This window comes from Pleurodeles waltl, chromosome 3_1 (assembly GCF_031143425.1).
Source record: "Pleurodeles waltl isolate 20211129_DDA chromosome 3_1, aPleWal1.hap1.20221129, whole genome shotgun sequence".
NCBI classification, from domain to species: Eukaryota; Metazoa; Chordata; class Amphibia; order Caudata; family Salamandridae; genus Pleurodeles; species Pleurodeles waltl.
This window is the reverse complement of record NC_090440.1, coordinates 1,371,457,153-1,371,475,965: the sequence shown is the minus strand read 5'-3', so window position 1 is coordinate 1,371,475,965 and position 18,813 is coordinate 1,371,457,153. Positions and strand designations below refer to the sequence as shown.

The 18,813-nt window shown below is 45.2% G+C and overlaps 1 protein-coding gene across 4 annotated transcripts in view; it reads right to left on the bottom strand.

Moving 5' to 3' along the window:
- ARHGEF12 (Rho guanine nucleotide exchange factor 12) overlaps positions 1 to 18,813 on the bottom strand; it is a 794,162-nt gene that overhangs the window by 575,284 nt on the left and 200,065 nt on the right. For all 4 annotated transcript variants that reach the window (XM_069224871.1, XM_069224872.1, XM_069224873.1 and 1 more), the window contains one exon: positions 15,470 to 15,568. In XM_069224871.1, coding sequence (XP_069080972.1) covers positions 15,470 to 15,568 — 99 coding nt within the window. The remainder of the gene's footprint in view (positions 1 to 15,469; positions 15,569 to 18,813) is intronic.

Below are 18,813 nucleotides of genomic sequence, written 5' to 3'. Positions count from 1 at the left end.
CCTTGCAATACCTGCTTTTGATATAAGACATCTCCTGTAACAAGGAGTTTCTAAGTGATACAACAAGACGTAGTTCTATAATTGTAGTACACAATGACACATTCAACATCAAGTGTGTACAAAGTCCTTACAGCTGCTGAGTTTGTTTGGGGGAATACCATGGGGAGCTCTATAGTCTGGTTAAGATTAAAAAGAGGTATCACTTTGGGCAACAACTTGGAATTAGTCCTAGTAATGGCATGTTCATTATGGACTTGGAAGAAAGTCTCTTCTAGTGTGAAGGACAGTAGCTCACTAGTGTGTCTTAAGGAAGTAATAGCACCCAAGAAGGCGACCTTCTAGAAAAGGAATTGTAGGGGGCACAAGTGCAGTGGTTAGAAATGAGGACCCAAAAGTCTGGTGATGATCACATTACAGTTCCTAACCTGGGAAGGTGGATCTCTTTGTTGGACTCTTCTAATCTTTCTATAAAAGCCTTGGAGGCAATAAGTTCTGAATAGCGTGTTTTATTCTGTATGCATGCCACAATACTAGTCAAGTGAAGGTACGCAAGGACTTCGGGAGCCACAATGCTAGGCTGAACTGTCTGGGTTCAGGGTGCCTAAGTCTGCCTTGGTTCTGTATGGCAACGTCTGATCTGATGGAGAGATTCTAGTGGGGGACAACGGACATCAAGGAGTGTTGAGAACCAGGGCTGTCTGGCCCAGGTGGGTTCCACCAGGATGTGAGTGAGGGATGTTTGTCAAAGTTTCCGCACCATGTACGAGAGAAGTGGAAAAGGAGGAAAAACATAGGCAAAGATCCCTGACCCATTCATTCATAGAACATTGCCCATGGGTTGAAGGAGTGGAAGCCCAGAGGCAAGGTATTTGCATTTTGTGTTTTCTAGAGTGGCTGAGAGGTCTACATCAGGGACCCTCCAATGGAGAAGTATGCAGAGCAGAGTTTATGATTTCCTGGTGAACAGGTCTATAAAGTTGTTGTCCACTCCAGGGACTCCAATGTGAAGTGTATCCATGTTGAAATGAACAATGCCAAATGTGCAACACTGGTATTGAGAGCTGCAGGGAGTGCGTGCCACTCATCTTGTGCAGATAGTCAGTTCTTCTCAGGACTATTTTGCCTTGAATGTCCTCGAAAAACTTTCTGAAGGCTAGCTAGAAGGCTAGAAGTTCTAGGTGACTGATGTAGAGACTCCGTTGGTGAGGTGACCACATGCCTTGGACTGATGTCTTGGAGATGAACCCCCACCCAGTATGTGAGGAATCTGTGGTTTTGGGGACTTGTAGAATGAGATCTAAAAGGGCCTGCCCTGCAACAGATTGTTGCTGTTAAACCATTGAAGAGAGCAATGGGAACTGACCTGACCACTAGATCTTACCAGTGACCCTCTACCTGTGACTACTGTCCTGAAAGGCACTTATGCAGTAAATAAATGAGTAGCCTGGCAAGCAGGACTATGGCTATACAAGAGGCAATTATCCCCTGTAGGCCAATCACTGTTCTGACTGAGTGGACAATGTGCCTGGAAAAGAGCCAGTAGCTGCTGGAATGACTGTACCCATTTCTGACTGGAATAGGCTTCTGTAGTGACTGCATTCAGGATGGGCCCTAGTAAGGCTGAAGCGGCTGTAGATGAGATTTGGGATATTTATGCTGAGACCCAAGTTGTGGCTTGAGAGTGGTCTAGGCATTGCTGGTTGCCTGAACTATTGATCAGCCAATTGTTTCGACTGGCGACACACAAGTGTGACCCTCTTCTGAGGCTACCACGGCTAAGCATTTAGTGAGCACCCTGGGAGTTGTGGTGACTCCGAATGGCAAGTCACTGAATTAGTAATGCTGGCCACTTATCCAGCGGCGATAAGCTGGATGGACCGGTATGAAGAAGTAAGCGTCCTTCAGATAGGGTGCTGTCATGAGGTGGCCTTTCTGCACCAGGGGGAAGACACCCTGCAGGGCGGTCATGAGGAAGTGTTCAGAGTGGACGTATTAATTGAGGAGCCTGTGGTATAGAATTGGCCTTAGAGAGCTGATTTTCTTGGGGATAAGAATGCATCAAGAGTAGACTCCTTAGACTTGGTGCTGATCGGTTCTGGTTCTATGGCCGCTTTGTGGATGACCGTCTGGACCTTTTTGTGCAGTAGAAGCAGGTGTTCGGGGCTTTAGGGTGTGTGCACAAGGTGAGATATTTGATGGAAGTGAGGTGAGCTTAAGGCAGTAGCCAGGCTCAATGACCAGACCCACCGATCTAAAGTGATTTCCTCCCAGCAGTGAAGAAGCCCTTGAAGCTTCTCCCTGAAAGGTGCTCTGTGATCAGGGGGATATGGGATTAAGTCCATGTTTGGCGGTAGAGGCAGCCTTGCTGTGAGAGTTCCTCTACCTTGCCCTTTGGAGTTGTTGCCTCAGAAGGTACCTTGTGTGAACCCTCAACCTTCTTGATAGTGGTAAGCCTGTTTCTGTCGTTGGTATGACTACTTTGGTCAGAGGGAAGTGGTTTTGTACCATCTCGGTCTTGCTGCCTCCAAAAGGAAAGTTGAGTGATGAAGGGCACCCATGGCCTCAGCAGCACCTGTTTCCTCCTTTACCAACATCTCACAACCTGTGGACTAATGTGGTGTCCTCCATCAAACGGCTAGTGGGTGAGGTGGTGTTGGACTTCCATCTTGAAGCTGGAAATATGCAGCCAGGAGTGCAGCATAGGATAATCAATGTTTTTAGCTCTCTAGCAGCTGTGTTTAAAGTGCACACTATGGTGGCATAGAGACACACATGCCATTGAACATAATTTTTCTATCTTCTACAAATTTCCCTCCGTTTTCCTGTGCTGGTCTTGGAGATGCTGCATTAGGACTTCTGTCTCCTCCCACTGGGTCCTGTAATAACGTGATAGAAAGCCCAAAGAACTGGTGATGAGCCAGTGGATAGTGGCACTAACTGCCATTCTTTTGCCAGCTGTGTCAACATGCATGCTTTAATCATCAGGAGGGTGAGAGTCACCTATAGATTGGGTGCTAGCTCACTTACCGGCAGTTGAAAGCACCAAAGAGTCTGAGGGGATGCGACCCTGATGAGGGTGAAAGTTCAAATTATTTTCTCTTTTCTGGGTGTTACCACCCAGGATCTTACCGGATCCTTAATGGTGTTTGGGGCTATCTTGATAGTTGTCTTCTGGAGTAACATGTAGTGCATTTCTGCCTTACGGTAGGCTGCTGCATGCTGAATAACCCTATAGTATGTAGAGGTGTTGTCTGGAGGGGAAGCCTTAATGAGGACATGTTCAAGGGGTTGGTCCTAGGGAGTTTCTATGACATAGTCCTCCAACGGGTCATCTGTAGGCTCTACTGGGGAATAGACGCTAGGGATGCCTGTGTCTGAAAAAGACTGTGGTGACCTCGAAGGGGAACCTGGTAGAGGTGGGGTAGGGATTGCAGGTGGAAGGAGTGAAGGAGAAGGTAGAGTGGGTATAGGAGAAGGTAAAGTGGGTGTAGAAGATGGTAGAGTGGGCGCAGGCGGAGGTTGAGGGCTGGTAGCCTTGTCCTTGAGCATTTTATGGGACGGAGGATGCAAAGGCTCTCCGGTTGTTAAGTGTCTTTGAAGACGAGCCTTCTCTTCTTGGGCAAAGTCTCTCTGGGAATAGCAGAAACCTTCCAGTGTGCGGGTGGCTAATGATATGCCTTTGATTGTTATCAAGCTCTTGCTGACGCTTCTTGAGGATAGCAGTTCAGAGTGTTCAGAGCTGACAGTGGACAATACAAGCTTGGGCATTTTGGTGCCAAAAGGATTCTTTGGACTCTAAGAATGAAGGGGGTCGAGGCTCTCTGCTGGATCCTGCCTCTGCTCCAATGCCTGACCTCAAGCCAACCGGAGTCCAACGGCAACAGGAGAACTGTAGGGGCACTGGTTTACACACAGGGCTTGAAGCTCAACACCACTCGGGTTAAGGGGGCGTTGCTAGCCCTCACTGTGAAGCCTTCTGTATATTTTGTGAGCTTGGATTTTCACTGCACTTATGACTCCGCATGTATTTTAGACAGAGCACATTCGCCTGCCTCTTCTTTCTACAGCTCAGAAGAGCCAGACACAATGACCTCTGGGCTGGAAGACCTGAAGGCTGACCTCAGCACCGACCAGGTCCTCTTTGCCAAAGATGTCGGCGTCTCCTCAGTCGATTGGTTCATCTTGGTGTGAGCCCACTATCTTCCTTCCCATTGGCTAAGGGTCTTCTTGCAGCCACAATTGGCAGGAGAGGCTGAGGATACAAACACTGAAGATGTTGGACCAGGAGTATTTTGTGTGGCACTGAGGGTATTTTCCTGAAAGGTGTCCGTTCCATCACCCTCTTCATTCTCTAGAGTCAGCACGGAAGGTGACAGGGCTGGGGGGCCCCCAAAAGACACAGTAACGGTCTTCGGTGAAGAGAGAAGAGTAAAAAAAACTACTGTTGATGAAGAAATCTTCTCAGTGATGGGAATAGGTGCCACAGCAACTATGTTCAAAGTCGAGTGCATTGAGCCCAGTAACAACGATAATACATGTTTGAACCCCATGGCAGAGAAAATCAATCGGGCCCATGGAATCACACTAATCTTGTGACTCAAAAGACCTCTTCGAAGAAAAACAAGCTACACATGTATGAGTCCAATACTAGACGCCAGGAGTATACAGACCATGTATATTTACACCCACACCTGCTTATTCAACGATTTTATTGACAGAACCATTATAGTAGTTTAGTATTTAAAAATAGCATTAATGAAACACTGAAAAAGAGTGCATCTTAACTGCTACTACTATCTGGAGCTGATCAAATATAGTGTCACACAGACTCAAGGTAAATGCTTTCTGCTACACCAATGAGTATTTACGGGATAGCTATGTAACACGCCTCTCGCAATTCTTATCACCAGAGTAAGGTTTTGTGATGAACGTAGTGACTTATTATAATGCATTGTGCCACTCCTACAGAATTTAAGTGGATAAATATTTTTGCTAAGTTACTAATTTATGCTCTTGGTAAAGTTTTGCAAAATTCATACTTTAAGCTCAATTCGACCCATGCAAAGTTTTGGGGTGTATTATGAGATAATTTTCACTGCAAAATAATTTTTACTCTATCCAACCCCAGAGAAAACAGAAAATATACATAGATTTTTCCTATTCATTTATAATTTAGTAGAGTTTTTCTATGCACAATGGTGTGTGCTTGTAGACACTTTGCAATTTCGCATTTTGCACCATGAATTTTCACTCGAGGCGTGCACATTTTTATCTTGCAAATTTACTTTATATCCTACAAAATACACAAAAATATCCAAAGGTTACGGTGTTCTACATGAGTAACATTCCATGTGAAAACTGGTACTTTTGAGGATATTTTGTACACAACACTATATTGAGCCAAATGCGCGGAAAAGCTGTACAAAGTACACATTTGCAACTGAAATGAGGTTTAGAAGTATATACAAATGACTATAAGTGAGCCATAGAATAAGCATAGTTTGATTTATAAATTAACGAATGGAAAATCAGTATTGTAGGGTACTATTTGTTAACAGCATTCTAAGGCCTTGACCACAAATGAAAATGTCACTTACCCAGTGTACATCTGTTCGTGGCATCAGTCGCAGTAGATTCGCATGTTTTGCAATAGCTCGCCATCTGGTGTTGGGCCGGAGTGTTACAAGTTGTTTTTCTTCGAAGAAGTCTTTCGAGTCACGGGACCGAGTGACTCCTCCTTTTGTCTCCATTGCGCATGGGCGTCGACTCCATCTTCGATTGTTTTTCCCCGCAGAGGGTGAGATAGGAGTTGAATTGTAGTAATAGTGCCCGTGCAATGGAGTGACTAAGTATGCACCTATTTAAGGTTGACATGATACATATATAAATAGTTGAAGGTAACTTCCAAACTGCTACAGGCTCCTGGGGAGGCGGGTGGGCACATGCGAATCTACTGCGACTGATGCCACGAACAGATGTACACTGGGTAAGTGACATTTTCAGTTCGATGGCATCTGTCGCTGTAGATACGCATGTTTTGCATAGACTAGTAAGCAGTTATCTCCCCAAAAGCGGTGGATCAGCCTGTAGGAGTGGAAGTAGTCTGAAATAATGTTCTTAATACGGCTTGACCTACTGTGGCTTGTTGTGCGGATAACACGTCTACACAGTAGTGCTTGGTGAATGTGTGAGGCGTAGACCATGTGGCTGCCTTACATATTTCTTGCATTGGGATGTTTCCTAGAAAGGCCATGGTAGCACCTTTCTTTCTGGTTGAGTGTGCCCTTGGTGTAATGGGCAGCTGTCGTTTAGCTTTAAGGTAGCAGATTTGGATGCATTTAACTATCCATCTGGCTATACCTTGTTTTGATATTGGGTTTCCTGCATGAGGTTTTTGAAATGCAATAAATAGTTGTTTAGTCTTTCTGATGTTTTTTGTTCTGTCAATGTAATACATCAATGCTCTTTTGACATCTAATGTATGTAGTGCCCTTTCAGCTACGGTATCTGGCTGTGGAAAGAACACTGGAAGTTCCACTGTTTGATTTAGATGGAACGGTGAAATAACCTTTGGCAAAAATTTAGGATTGGTCCTTAGGACGACCTTATTCTTGTGTAGTTGTATAAAAGGTTCCTGTATTGTAAACGCCTGAATCTCGCTTACTCTTCTTAGGGAAGTAATGGCGATGAGAAATGCCACCTTCCAGGTTAGGAACTGTATTTCGCAGGAGTGCATGGGTTCAAAAGGTGGACCCATAAGTCTAGTTAGGACAACATTTAGGTTCCATGAAGGAACAGGTGGTGTTCTTGGTGGTATAATTCTCCTAAGGCCCTCCATGAATGCTTTAATGACTGGTATCTTATATAGGGAAGTTGAATAGGTAGTCTGCAGGTATGCAGATATTGCTGCAAGGTGTATTTTAATGGAAGAGAAAGCCAGGTTAGATTTTTGTAAGTGAAGCAAGTAACCCACTACATGTTCTGGAGTTGTGTGTAATGGTTGTATTTGATTAATATGGCAGTAGCAAACAAACCTCTTCCATTTACTTGCATAGCAGTGCCTGGTGGATGGCCTTCTGGCTTGTTTTATGACTTCCATACATTCTTGGGTAAGTTGTAAGTGCCCGAATTCTAGGATTTCAGGAGCCAGATTGCTAGATTCAGCGATGCTGGATCTGGGTGTCTGATCTTTTGGTTGTGCTGTGTCAACAGATCTGGCCTGTTGGGCAATTTGATGCAGGGTACTACTGATAGGTCTAGCAGCGTTGTGTACCAGGGTTGCCTTGCCCAAGTTGGTGCTATTAATATGAGTTTGAGTTTGTTTTGACTGAGTTTGTTTACCAGGTAAGGAAGGAGAGGGAGAGGAGGAAAAGCGTAAGCAAATATCCCTGACCAGTTCATCCATAGGGCATTGCCTTGGGACTGTTTGTGTGGGTATCTGGATGCGAAGTTTTGGCATTTTGCGTTCTCCTTTGTCGCAAACAAGTCTATCTGAGGTGTTCCCCAGAGTTTGAAATAAGTGTTCAGAATTTGGGGGTGAATTTCCCATTCGTGGACCTGTTGGTGATCTCGAGAGAGATTGTCTGCGAGTTGATTTTGGATCCCTGTTATAAATTGTGCTATTAGGCAAATTTGGTTGTGAATTGCCCAACGCCAAATCTTTTGTGCTAGCAGGCTTAACTGCGTGGAGTGCGTCCCCCCTTGCTTGTTTAGATAATACATTGTTGTCATGTTGTCTGTTTTGACGAGAATGTATTTGTGAACTATTATTGGTTGGAAAGCTTTTAGTGCTTGAAAAACTGCTAGAAGTTCTAGGTGATTTATATGCAGTTTTGTTTGATGTACGTTCCATTGTCCTTGTATGCTGTGTTGATCGAGGTGTGCTCCCCACCCTGTCATGGAAGCATCTGTTGTTATTATGTATTGTGGCACTGGGTCTTGGAAAGGCCGCCCTTTGTTTAAATTTATGTTGTTCCACCACAGAAGCGAGAGGTAAGTTTGGCGGTCTATTAACACCAGATCTAGAAGGTGACCCTGTGCTTGTGACCATTGTGATGCTAGGCACTGTTGTAAGGGCCTCATGTGCAGTCTTGCGTTTGGGACAATGGCTATGCATAAAGACATCATGCCTAGGAGTTGTAGTACCATCTTTGCTTGTATCCTTTGTGTTGGATACATGCGTTGTATGATGGTGTTGAAATTTCGAATTCTTTGTGGACTTGGAGTGGCTACTCCTTTTGATGTGTCTATTATGGCTCCCAGGTATTGTTGTACCTTGCGCGGCAGAATTTTGGATTTTGTGAAATTGACGGTGAACCCTAGTTTGAAGAGGGTTTGTATGATATGATTTGTGTGATTTGAGCACTCTATTAACGAATGGGCCTTGATTAGCCAGTCGTCTAGATATGGGAACACATGTATTTGCTGCCTTCTTATGTGTGCAGCGACTACCGCTAGACATTTGGTAAAGACTCTTGGTGCGGTTGTTAATCCGAAAGGCAGTACCTTGAATTGGTAATGTATTCCCTTGAATACAAACCTTAGGTATTTCCTGTGCGATGGGTGTATTGGTATATGGAAATAAGCATCCTTGAGGTCTAAAGTTGCCATGTAGTCGTGTAGTTTTAGCAATGGCAATACTTCTTGTAGTGTGACCATGTGAAAGTGGTCTGATTTGATGAAAGTGTTCACTACTCTGAGGTCTAGGATTGGTCTCAGCGTTTTGTCCTTCTTTGGTATCAGAAAGTACAGTGAGTAAACTCCTGTGTTTATTTGTGTGTTTGGCACTAATTCGATTGCATTCTTTTGCAATAGTGCCTGCACTTCTATCTCCAGGAGATTGGAATGGTGTGTTGTCAAATTTTGTGCTTTTGGTATGTTTGGAGGGAATTGTAGAAATTCTATGCAATAACCATGTTGGATAATTGCTAGAACCCAAGTGTCTGTAGTGATTTCCTCCCATGCTTTGTAATAATGACTTATTCTTCCCCCCACTGGTGTTGTGTGGAGGGGGTGAGTGACATGTGAGTCACTGTTTAGTAGTAGGGGTTTTGGGGCTCTGAAATCTTCCTCTATTTCTAGGGAATTGCCCTCCTCTATATTGTCCCGGAAAACCTCCTCTATACTGTCCCTGGTAACTGGACGGTGTAGCTTGTGAGGTGCTGGCTTGTGTGCTCTGACCCCGAAACCCCCCTCGAAAGGGTGTTTTACGGAATGTGCTGTAATTACCTCTGCTCTGCGGGGAGTAGAGTGCGCCCATGGCTTTGGCAGTGTCCGTATCTTTTTTGAGTTTCTCAATCGCTGTGTCCACTTCTGGACCGAACAGTTCTTTTTCGTTAAAAGGCATATTGAGAACTGCTTGTTGAATCTCTGGTTTATATCCAGACGTTCGGAGCCATGCATGCCTTCTGATAGTTACAGATGTATTAATTGTCCGTGCAGCTGTATCTGCAGCGTCCATGGAGGAGCGGATCTGGTTGTTGGAAATGGTCTGTCCCTCCTCAACCACTTGTTTTGCCCTATTTTGTAAGTCCTTGGGCAGATGTTCAATGAGATGTTGCATCTCGTCCCAGTGGGCTCTGTCATAGCGCGCAAGTAGTGCCTGGGAGTTCGCGATGCGCCACTGGTTTGCAGCTTGTGCTGCGACTCTCTTACCAGCTGCATCGAACTTGCGGCTTTCTTTATCTGGGGGTGGTGCATCTCCAGATGTGTGAGAGTTGGCCCTTTTCCTAGCTGCTCCTACAATGACAGAGTCTGGTGGCAGCTGTGTAGTGATGAAAACCGGGTCTGTAGGAGGCGCCTTATACTTTTTTTCCACCCTTGGTGTGATTGCCCTACTTTTGACCGGCTCCTTAAAGATTTCTTTTGCGTGCCGGAGCATACCAGGGAGCATAGGCAGGCTTTGGTATGAGCTGTGGGTGGAGGAGAGTGTGTTGAATAAAAAATCATCCTCGACCTGTTCTGAGTGGAGGCTTACGTTGTGAAATTGTGCTGCTCTAGCCACCACTTGAGAATACGCGGTGCTGTCCTCTGGTGGAGATGGCTTCGTAGGGTATGCCTCCGGACTGTTATCTGACACTGTCGTATAGGTCCCATGCGTCTTGATCTTGGTCACCCTGGCTTATGGTGGTGTGAGCTGGGGAGTGTGATGGAGTTCGTGCTGGTGAGACGTTAATCACGGGCGGAGGAGAGGGTGGTGGGGTAACTCTTTTCACCACTTTTGGTTGTGGTGTCTGTTCAGTTTGGAACTCCAACCTTCTCTTTCTTCTAATGGGGGGAAGGGTGCTTATTTTTCCTGTCCCCTGCTGTATGAAAATACGCTTTTGCGTATGGTCCACATCAGTTGATTGTAGCTCTTCCTCAAACCTATGCTTTTGCATTTGTGAGGTTAGCGAGTGCTCTTCTGTATAAGAGCCTGAAGCTGGGTCGCTTGCAGTTTGTTTCGGCACCGAAACCCTGTCTGCGTGTTTTTTCGGCTCCGAGGTGACTTTTTTCTTTTTCGGGGCCGAAACCTCTCGGCGTCGATCTTCTTCGGTGCCGCTGTCTCGGCGTCGAGCCGTGTCCACACCGGCATCTCGGTGTCGAGGCTTGTCTCCAGCACTTTCTCGGTCCCGAGAAGGCTGCGTGCCGGTGTCTCGACCGGAGTCGGACGATCTCGGCACTGTTTGGGCCTTTTTCGGTGCTGACGGTCGGTCACCGAATTTATGGGTGGAGCTATGGCCTGATGGCAGTGGCGTCCCCTGGGCCTTGTAAATCTTCCTCTGTGTGGTTTTCGACGTCTTACTCACGGTTTGTGTATCGTCGAATCCTTCGGAGTCCGATTCTTGGATCGAGAAGGTACCTTCCTCTTCCTGTTCCTCGAACTCTCAGTGGGCTGTCGGCGCGGACGCCATCTGAAGTCTTCTGGCTCGACGGTCTCGGAGTGTCTTTCGGGACCGGAACGCACGACAGGCCTCGCAGGTGTCTTCACTGTGCTCAGGTGACAGGCACAGGTTACAGACCAAGTGTTGGTCTGTATAGGGGTATTTATTGTGGCATTTGGGGCAGAAACGGAACGGGGTCCGTTCCATCGGCGTTCTTCAGCACGCGGTCGGGCCGACCAGGCCCCGACGGGGGATCGAAAAACTACCCCCGAAGGGCACCGGAGCTCTTCGATCTTCGATGCGGTGTTGAATCTAAGTACGCCGATCCCGAACGCAACAATACCGACGAAAATCTTCCGAAACTAGCTAACTTTCCGTTCCGAAACTCGGAGCGACAGGAACACTCCGAACCCGATGGCGGAAAAAAAACAATCGAAGATGGAGTCGACGCCCATGCGCAATGGAGACAAAAGGAGGAGTCACTCGGTCCCGTGACTCGAAAGACTTCTTCGAAGAAAAACAACTTGTAACACTCCGGCCCAACACCAGATGGCGAGCTATTGCAAAACATGCGTATCTACAGCGACAGATGCCATCGAACATCATGTTTCTTTTATTTAAGCTGCACACATTAGAAAGCTTACTTGCTTCTAAGCATTAGGTAGAAGAACAGACAAAAGAAGAGTGGTTACATTAATAAATAATATTTAAAAAGATGCATTGTTATATAGAGCTCATGCAAGTACAGTGATGTTAAAAATTGAGTCTTTAGTTGGCAGTGGTGTTCACCATGACCAAGTAGAGACCCATACTCTAGGCAGGATAAGGGAGTCACACCCAAAGATAACCCCTGCTCACCCTCTTGGTAGTTTTGCTTATCTCAGAGGCAATGTGTAAAGTATCTACACACACACACACACACACAAAAAAAATATCACAATTTTCAAAGATTAAATGTAGTATTGCACTTAGAAACACAACAGCTCCAACTGTGGGCAATAATAAAGGCCTGATGGAGTCTCTTCCAACAGTCCAGCGCCACTCGCATGGGATCACGGGCCGCTGCAGAGTCATGTATACCCCAGTTACAGTACCTTGGAAAACAATGAGGAAATAAAGATGTTGCACGGAGTCAGTGAGGTGTCACTGATGAGGTATTGGTTACTTACTGCCACTGGAGAGGTGGGGCATCAGCTCCTTACTGCTACTCAATGGAGGTGAGGCGTTACTTCCTTACGGTTGCAGGGAAGGTGATGAGACGTTGGTGGCAAGGCATTGGTTCTTTATGACAAGGTGGGGTTGATGAATCCAGCAGGTCAGACGTGAGGCGTCAACTTTGCGGTGTCATGATACAACCACAGGGAAACAGGTGCTGCGGCAGAGTCAGATTTGGGTGCCACAGACGTCAGTGACACGACACTCTGGACTCATGCGGTGGCGGGACGTCAGAGGCGCTGCGGTGGCATGCCTGGGTTGTAGGTCGCAGTCATCAAACTCAGCGGGGACCACACCTCCAGTCAAGGCAGTGGCACCGGCTCCGGAGTCGTCCTGGAAATCGATGTACTAGTTTCTTCATGTTGCACCAGAACTCACCCCGAAGGGTCCAGGGACTGGATTTGGCACCACTTGGTAAGTCAAGACTCTCAGCAAGAGAGTGCAGGTGCTGGCAGGTGAAGTTTTGATGTCACAGACTTCTTAACAGGAGGGAAGCTCAATCGAAGCCCTTGGAGAACCTGTGGAAGCAGGATGTCTAAAGCCAAGTCTAGTCCTTTCACTCCCAGGACAAATGCAGCAGGCAAAACATAGCACAACATAGCAAAAGGTAGAGTGGCAGTCCCTAGTACAGCATCCAGCTCTTCTTCCTGGCAGAATGTCCTCAGTCCAAAAGTGTTCTAATTATGTGGTGTCAGAGGTCCAATACTTATATCCATTTCTGTCTTTGAGGTAGGCAAACTTCTTTGTAGTCTTTGCAGTGCACAAGACCCTGCCTTCCCAACCCTGGCTCCAGACACACTTCACAGGGTTGAAGACTGATTTGTGTGAAGAAAGACAGCACAATTCAGGTGCATGTGTCAGTGCCTCCCACCACTCAAGCGCAGGAAGACTCATCAGTCTGGTGATGGGCCATCAGGATATACAGGGCACACCTCAGCTTCCTTTGTGTTAATCTCTAGAGTGAATACACAAACAGCCAAACTCTCATCCTGTCCCACACACATATTCAGCAGACAGGCAGAGGCATAAAATGGCTAAGTAAGAAAATGCCCACTTTTTAAAAGTGGCCTTTTCAAACTCACAATTCGAAAATCAACTTCACTATCAGGGCAAGTAAAATACACTGCACCCTGTCCATAGGTCTGTCTTGGGCCTACTCTGGGGGTAACTTACATGTAGCAAAAGGAAGGTTTGGGCCTGGCAAGTGGTTGCACTTGCCAAGTCGAAATGGCAGCTTACAACTGCACACACAGACAGTGCAGTGGCAGATTTGAGACATGTTTGCAGGACTACTCATTTTGTCCTCAATCAGAGCTGCAGGCCCACTAGTAGTATCTGATTTACAGGCCCTGGGCACACTTGGGGCACTATACAAGGAACGTACTAGTAAATCAAATATGCCAATCTTGGAGAAACCAATCACAAATACATTTTAGAGAGCCAGCATATGCACTTTGGCAGTGGTTAGTAGTGATAAAGTGCCCAGAGTCCTAAACCCAACAAAAAAAGGTCAGGCAAAATAGGAGGAAAAAATGCAAAACAGTTGTCGATAACCCTACAAAAAGGGCCTGGTCCAATAAGTGAAAAGAGGCAAGCTGCAATGAATGGGTCCACTGGGCGTTAGCAAGGTTTACACAGAGGAACAAGTAGAAAGCATTTAAACAGCACCACAACAATTGATGAAGAAATTGACACTAAAGAAATCAGACACCAATTTATAAAAATAGACAATATTTTTATAACAGTTTAGACACTAGGACAAAAAGGATTCCCTGGAGGGTTCAGAAGATATGGATTTAACAGGAAATAAAAAACAAAAACAATTTTACTCAACTGCAAACAAGCTATTGCAAAGCCACCATATTGGACACTCAGGCCAGATTTAGAACTTGGCGGAGGGGGATACTCTTTCACAAAATTGAGGCATATCCCGTCTGCCGAATTATAATCCCTCTATATTGTATGGAAATCGTAATAGGGTAGACAGGATTTCTGTCACATTTGTGGGAGAGTATCCTTTCCTCCAAGTTCTAAACCAGGCGCTTAGAAGTATTTTCAAAACTTGGTGTCAATGTGGTCAGATGGAAGTACTTGGCCCGACCAACTCCAGCAGAAATCTAGTTACGGGGGATCAGCATGGTCCTAAAGAACAGTTACTTTCACAAAAGCAGTAGTCCTCCATATGTTCCAGGTACTTTATCCACGTTGCGATGGATTCCTCTGGAGTGATCCTGATACAAGAGATGAAGGATGTTGCAAATGTTGTAAAAACGCTGTGGACGCAACATGGTCATCAGGGGTCTTCCTGCAGGGATACCTCGGTCCACCAAGATGTGAGAGGGTCCCGGCTGCAGGGTCGACATTCCCAAAGATCCTTCCAGGTCTGGCCAAAGTCCAGTATCCACTTGAATACCTGTTGTCTGGTGTAGCAGTCACAGGCCAATGTTTTCTTGGTCAATAACTCACCTTTTGAGGGTCCCAGCACCTCTTGGGCAGCACTCCCGGGCTCAGTGAACTTAGATGCAACCTGTACATTAGGTCTTGGTTCTTGGTGCTGCTCTGGAATACCAATTTACCCCAGTAGGCTTCTTCAGCTATTGTGCCCCTGTGCTGCGAAAAGGAGGCCAGTCGGCAGGCCCTTGGAGTCTTCTTTGCTTGAATGGGTTATGAAGGCAGCTTCTCCTTGAGTAGGACACAGCAGGCACAGTCCTTCTCTTGGTTATCCACCAGGTGCAGTCTTTAACGGTGCAACTGCTGTTTTTAGTCCCTCAGTGCAGCAGGGCAGTCCATTTTCGGTCCTTCTTCCAAGCTGGTTGAGATCCGATGTCTGGGTGCACCTCATGTTCAGAAAGTGCCCTCAGGGCAGGATAGTTGGTAGCCAATGGGCTATCAGATTCACCCCTACCTGGTTACCACTTCTTCTGGAGTGTGGCATCTGGCTATCCCAGGATGCGCCATTCCCTGGGAGGGGCCATACAAAAAGAGGCATTCCCTTACACATACCTTCAGAGAAGCTCTCATTAATGCATGCAAGGGCTACTATGAGAGCAATGGCTGCAGCAATAGCAGAGGCCTTTTGAGGGGGGGGATTAACAATTTTGATATTCATTGGTGTAAAGCTGAACTCATTGGTGTTATGTTGAGTACTGATGGATGGCCAGGAACTGGACAAATACTGCCCAAAGCGACTGAGAAATACACAAGACACATTTAACTTTACTGACAATAGCAGCATTGTTTTAACATTTCTGCATAACTATTACTGTGTGGCACACAGTGTGGCTGATCCACTCTGCACCCTCAGAAGACATAGCACTGACAACAGTAATGTATCTGTTGCATACACACTATTGTGAGACACTAAAATGGCATTCCAAAGGAACAGAACCCACCTGCTCTTGCTCCTGCTCAGCATCAAAGTCCTCATCTTCAGCCCCTATAATCTGAAGACCAGAGCGAGTGATAGGGCTCCCAATGCTGGTCTGAGAATCCTGAGTGAACAGAAATTAACACAATGTCTCTATTTGTTCTGAAAAAAAGGAGTGTGAGGCATTGGCATACTCAATTGTCTCTTGAGGGTTGTGTATTTGTCACCAGAGCTGTAAGATGACAAGGGTAATCGGAAGTCTGTTAGGAACTACTTTCTCCTACAATAGACATTTTTAGAAGTGGAACAGACTAGGAAGAACATCAGTAATCTACAAAAGAGTGAATACACAATATATATCTGGAGAAATAAAAATAGCTTTCTTCAAAGCAGGACTGCAAGAATGAAAATGTCACTTACCCAGTGTACATCTGTTTGTGGCATTAGTCGCTGCAGATTCACATGTTTTGGCACAGTCCGCTGCCTGGTGTTACAAGTTGTTTTTCTTCGAAGAAGTCTTTTTGGTCACGGGACCGTAGGACTCCTCCCTCCTCGGCTCCATTGCGCATGGGCGTCGACTCCATCTTAGATTGTTTTCCCCGCAGAGGGTGAGGATGGAGTTGTTTGGTATAAATAGTGCCCATGCAATGGAGTGAATATGTATGTACGTTAAGAGTTTCTAATAATTATTTACAAATGTTCAGATGTTTAAGATTTATGATCTACTTCTAAACGGCTACAGGCTTCCCGGGGAGGTGGGAGGGTACATGTGAATCTGCAGCGACTAATGCCACGAACAGATGTACACTGGGTAAGTGACATTTTCAGTTCGATGGCATATGTTGCTGCAGAGACACATGTTTGGCATAGACTATAAAGCAGTTACCTCCCCTAAAAGCGGTGGTTTAGCCTGTAGGAGTTGAAGTAGTTTGGAATAATGTTCTTAGTACAGCTTGGCCCACTGTAGCTTGTTGTGCATTTAGTACGTCTACACAGTAGTGTTTAGTAAACGTATGAGGCGTAGACCAGGTTGCAGCCTTACATATTTCGCTCATAGGAATGTTTCCTAGAAAGGCCATTGTAGCACCTTTCTTTCTGGTTGAGTGTGCCTTTGGTGTAATAGGCAATTCTCTTTTGGCTTTAAGATCGCATGTTTGAATGCATCTGACTATCCATCTAGCAATGCCTTGTTTAGAGATTGGATTTCCTATGTGTGGTTTTTGAAAAGCTATGAACAGTTGTTTTGTTTTCCTGATTAGCTTTGTTCTGTCAATGTAATACATTAGTGCTCTTTTGATGTCTAATGTATGTAGTGCCCTTTCAGCCACAGAATTTGGTTGTGGGAAGAACACTGGCAATTCTACTGTTTGATTTAAATGGAATGGTGAGATTACTTTTGGCAGAAATTTTGGATTTGTTCTTAGAACTATTTTATTGTTGTGTATTTGAATAAATGGTTCTTGTATGGTAAATGCCTGTATTTCACTTACTCTTCTGAGGGATGTGATTGCAATGAGAAATGCGACCTTCCAGGTTAGATATTGCATTTCACAGGAATGCATGGGTTCGAAAGGTGGACCCATGAGTCTTGTTAAGACGATGTTAAGATTCCATGAAGGAACTGGTGGTGTTCTTGGTGGTATAATTCTCTTTAGGCCTTCCATAAACGCTTTTATGACTGGTATCCTAAATAATGAAGTTGAGTGCGTAATTTGCAGGTAAGCTGAAATTGCCATAAGATGTATTTTAATGGAAGAGAAAGCTAGTTTAGATTTCTACAAATGTAGTAAGTATCCTACTATCTCTTTTGCAGATGCGTGTAGAGGTTGAATTTGATTATTATGGCAGTAATAAACAAATCTTTTCCACTTATTTGCATAACAGTGTCTAGTGTTAGGTTTTCTAGCTTGTTTTATGACCTCCATACATTCCTGTGTGAGGTCTAAGTGCCCGAATTCTAGGATTTCAGGAGCCAAATTGCTAGATTCAGCGATGCTGGATTTGGATGTCTGATCTGTTGTTTGTGTTGTGTTAACAGATCTGGTCTGTTTGGCAGTTTGATATGAGGTACTACTGAAAGGTCTAGTAGTGTTGTGTACCAAGGTTGCCTTGCCCATGTTGGTGCTATTAGTATGAGTTTGAGTTTGTTTTGACTCAACTTGTTTACTAGATATGGAAGAAGTGGGAGAGGGGGAAAAGCGTACGCAAATATCCCTGACCAGTTCATCCATAGTGAATTGCCCTGAGACTGATGTTGTGGGTACCTGGATGCGAAGTTTTGGCATTTTGAGTTTTCTTTTGTTGCAAATAGATCTATTTGTGGCGTTCCCCACATTCTGAAGTAAGTGTTCAGTATTTGGGGGTGAATTTCCCATTTGTGGATCTGTTGGTGATCCCGAGAGAGATTGTCTGCTAACTGATTCTGAATCCCTGGAATAAATTGTGCTATTAGGCGAATGTGGTTGTGAATCGCCCAATGCCATATTTTTTGTGTTAGGAGACACAACTGTGTCGAGTGTGTTCCTCCCTGTTTGTTTAGATAATACATTGTTGTCATGTTGTCTGTTTTGACAAGAGTGTATTTGTGGGTTATTATGGGTTGAAATGCTTTCAGAGCGAGAAACACCGCTAACAGTTCTAAGTGGTTTATATGAAACTGTTTTTGCTGAATGTCCCATTGTCCTTGGATGCTGTGCTGATTGAGGTGTGCTCCCCACCCTGTCATGGACGCATCTGTCGTTATTACGCATTGTGGCACTGGGTCTTGAAAAGGCCGCCCTTGGTTTAAATTTATACTGTTCCACCATTGAAGCGAGATGTATGTTTGGCGGTCTATCAACACCAGATCTAGAAGTTGACCCTGTGCTTGTGACCACTGTGATGCTAGGCACTGTTGTCAGGGCTGTATGTGCAACCTTGCGTTTGGGACAATGGCTATGCATGAGGACATCATGCCTAGGAGTTTCATTACTAATTTGACCTGTATCTTTTGGTTTGGATACATGGCTTGTATTACATTTTGGAATGTTTGGATTCTTTGTGGACTTGGAGTGGCAATCCCTTTTTCCTGTGTTGATTGTTGCTCCTAGGTATTGTTGTGTTTGACACGGCAGAAGGTGTGACTTTGAGTAATTGATTGAGAAACCTAGTTTGTGTAGGGTTTCTATGACGTAATTTGTGTATTGTGAACACTGTTTTTGCGTGTTGGTTTTGATTAACCAATCGTCTAGGTACGGGAACACATGTATTTGCTGCCTTCTGATATGTGCAGCTACTACTGCTAGACATTTTGTAAAAACTCTTGGCGCAGTTGTTATTCCGAATGGCAACACTTTGAATTGGTAATGTATCCCTTGGAATACAAATCTT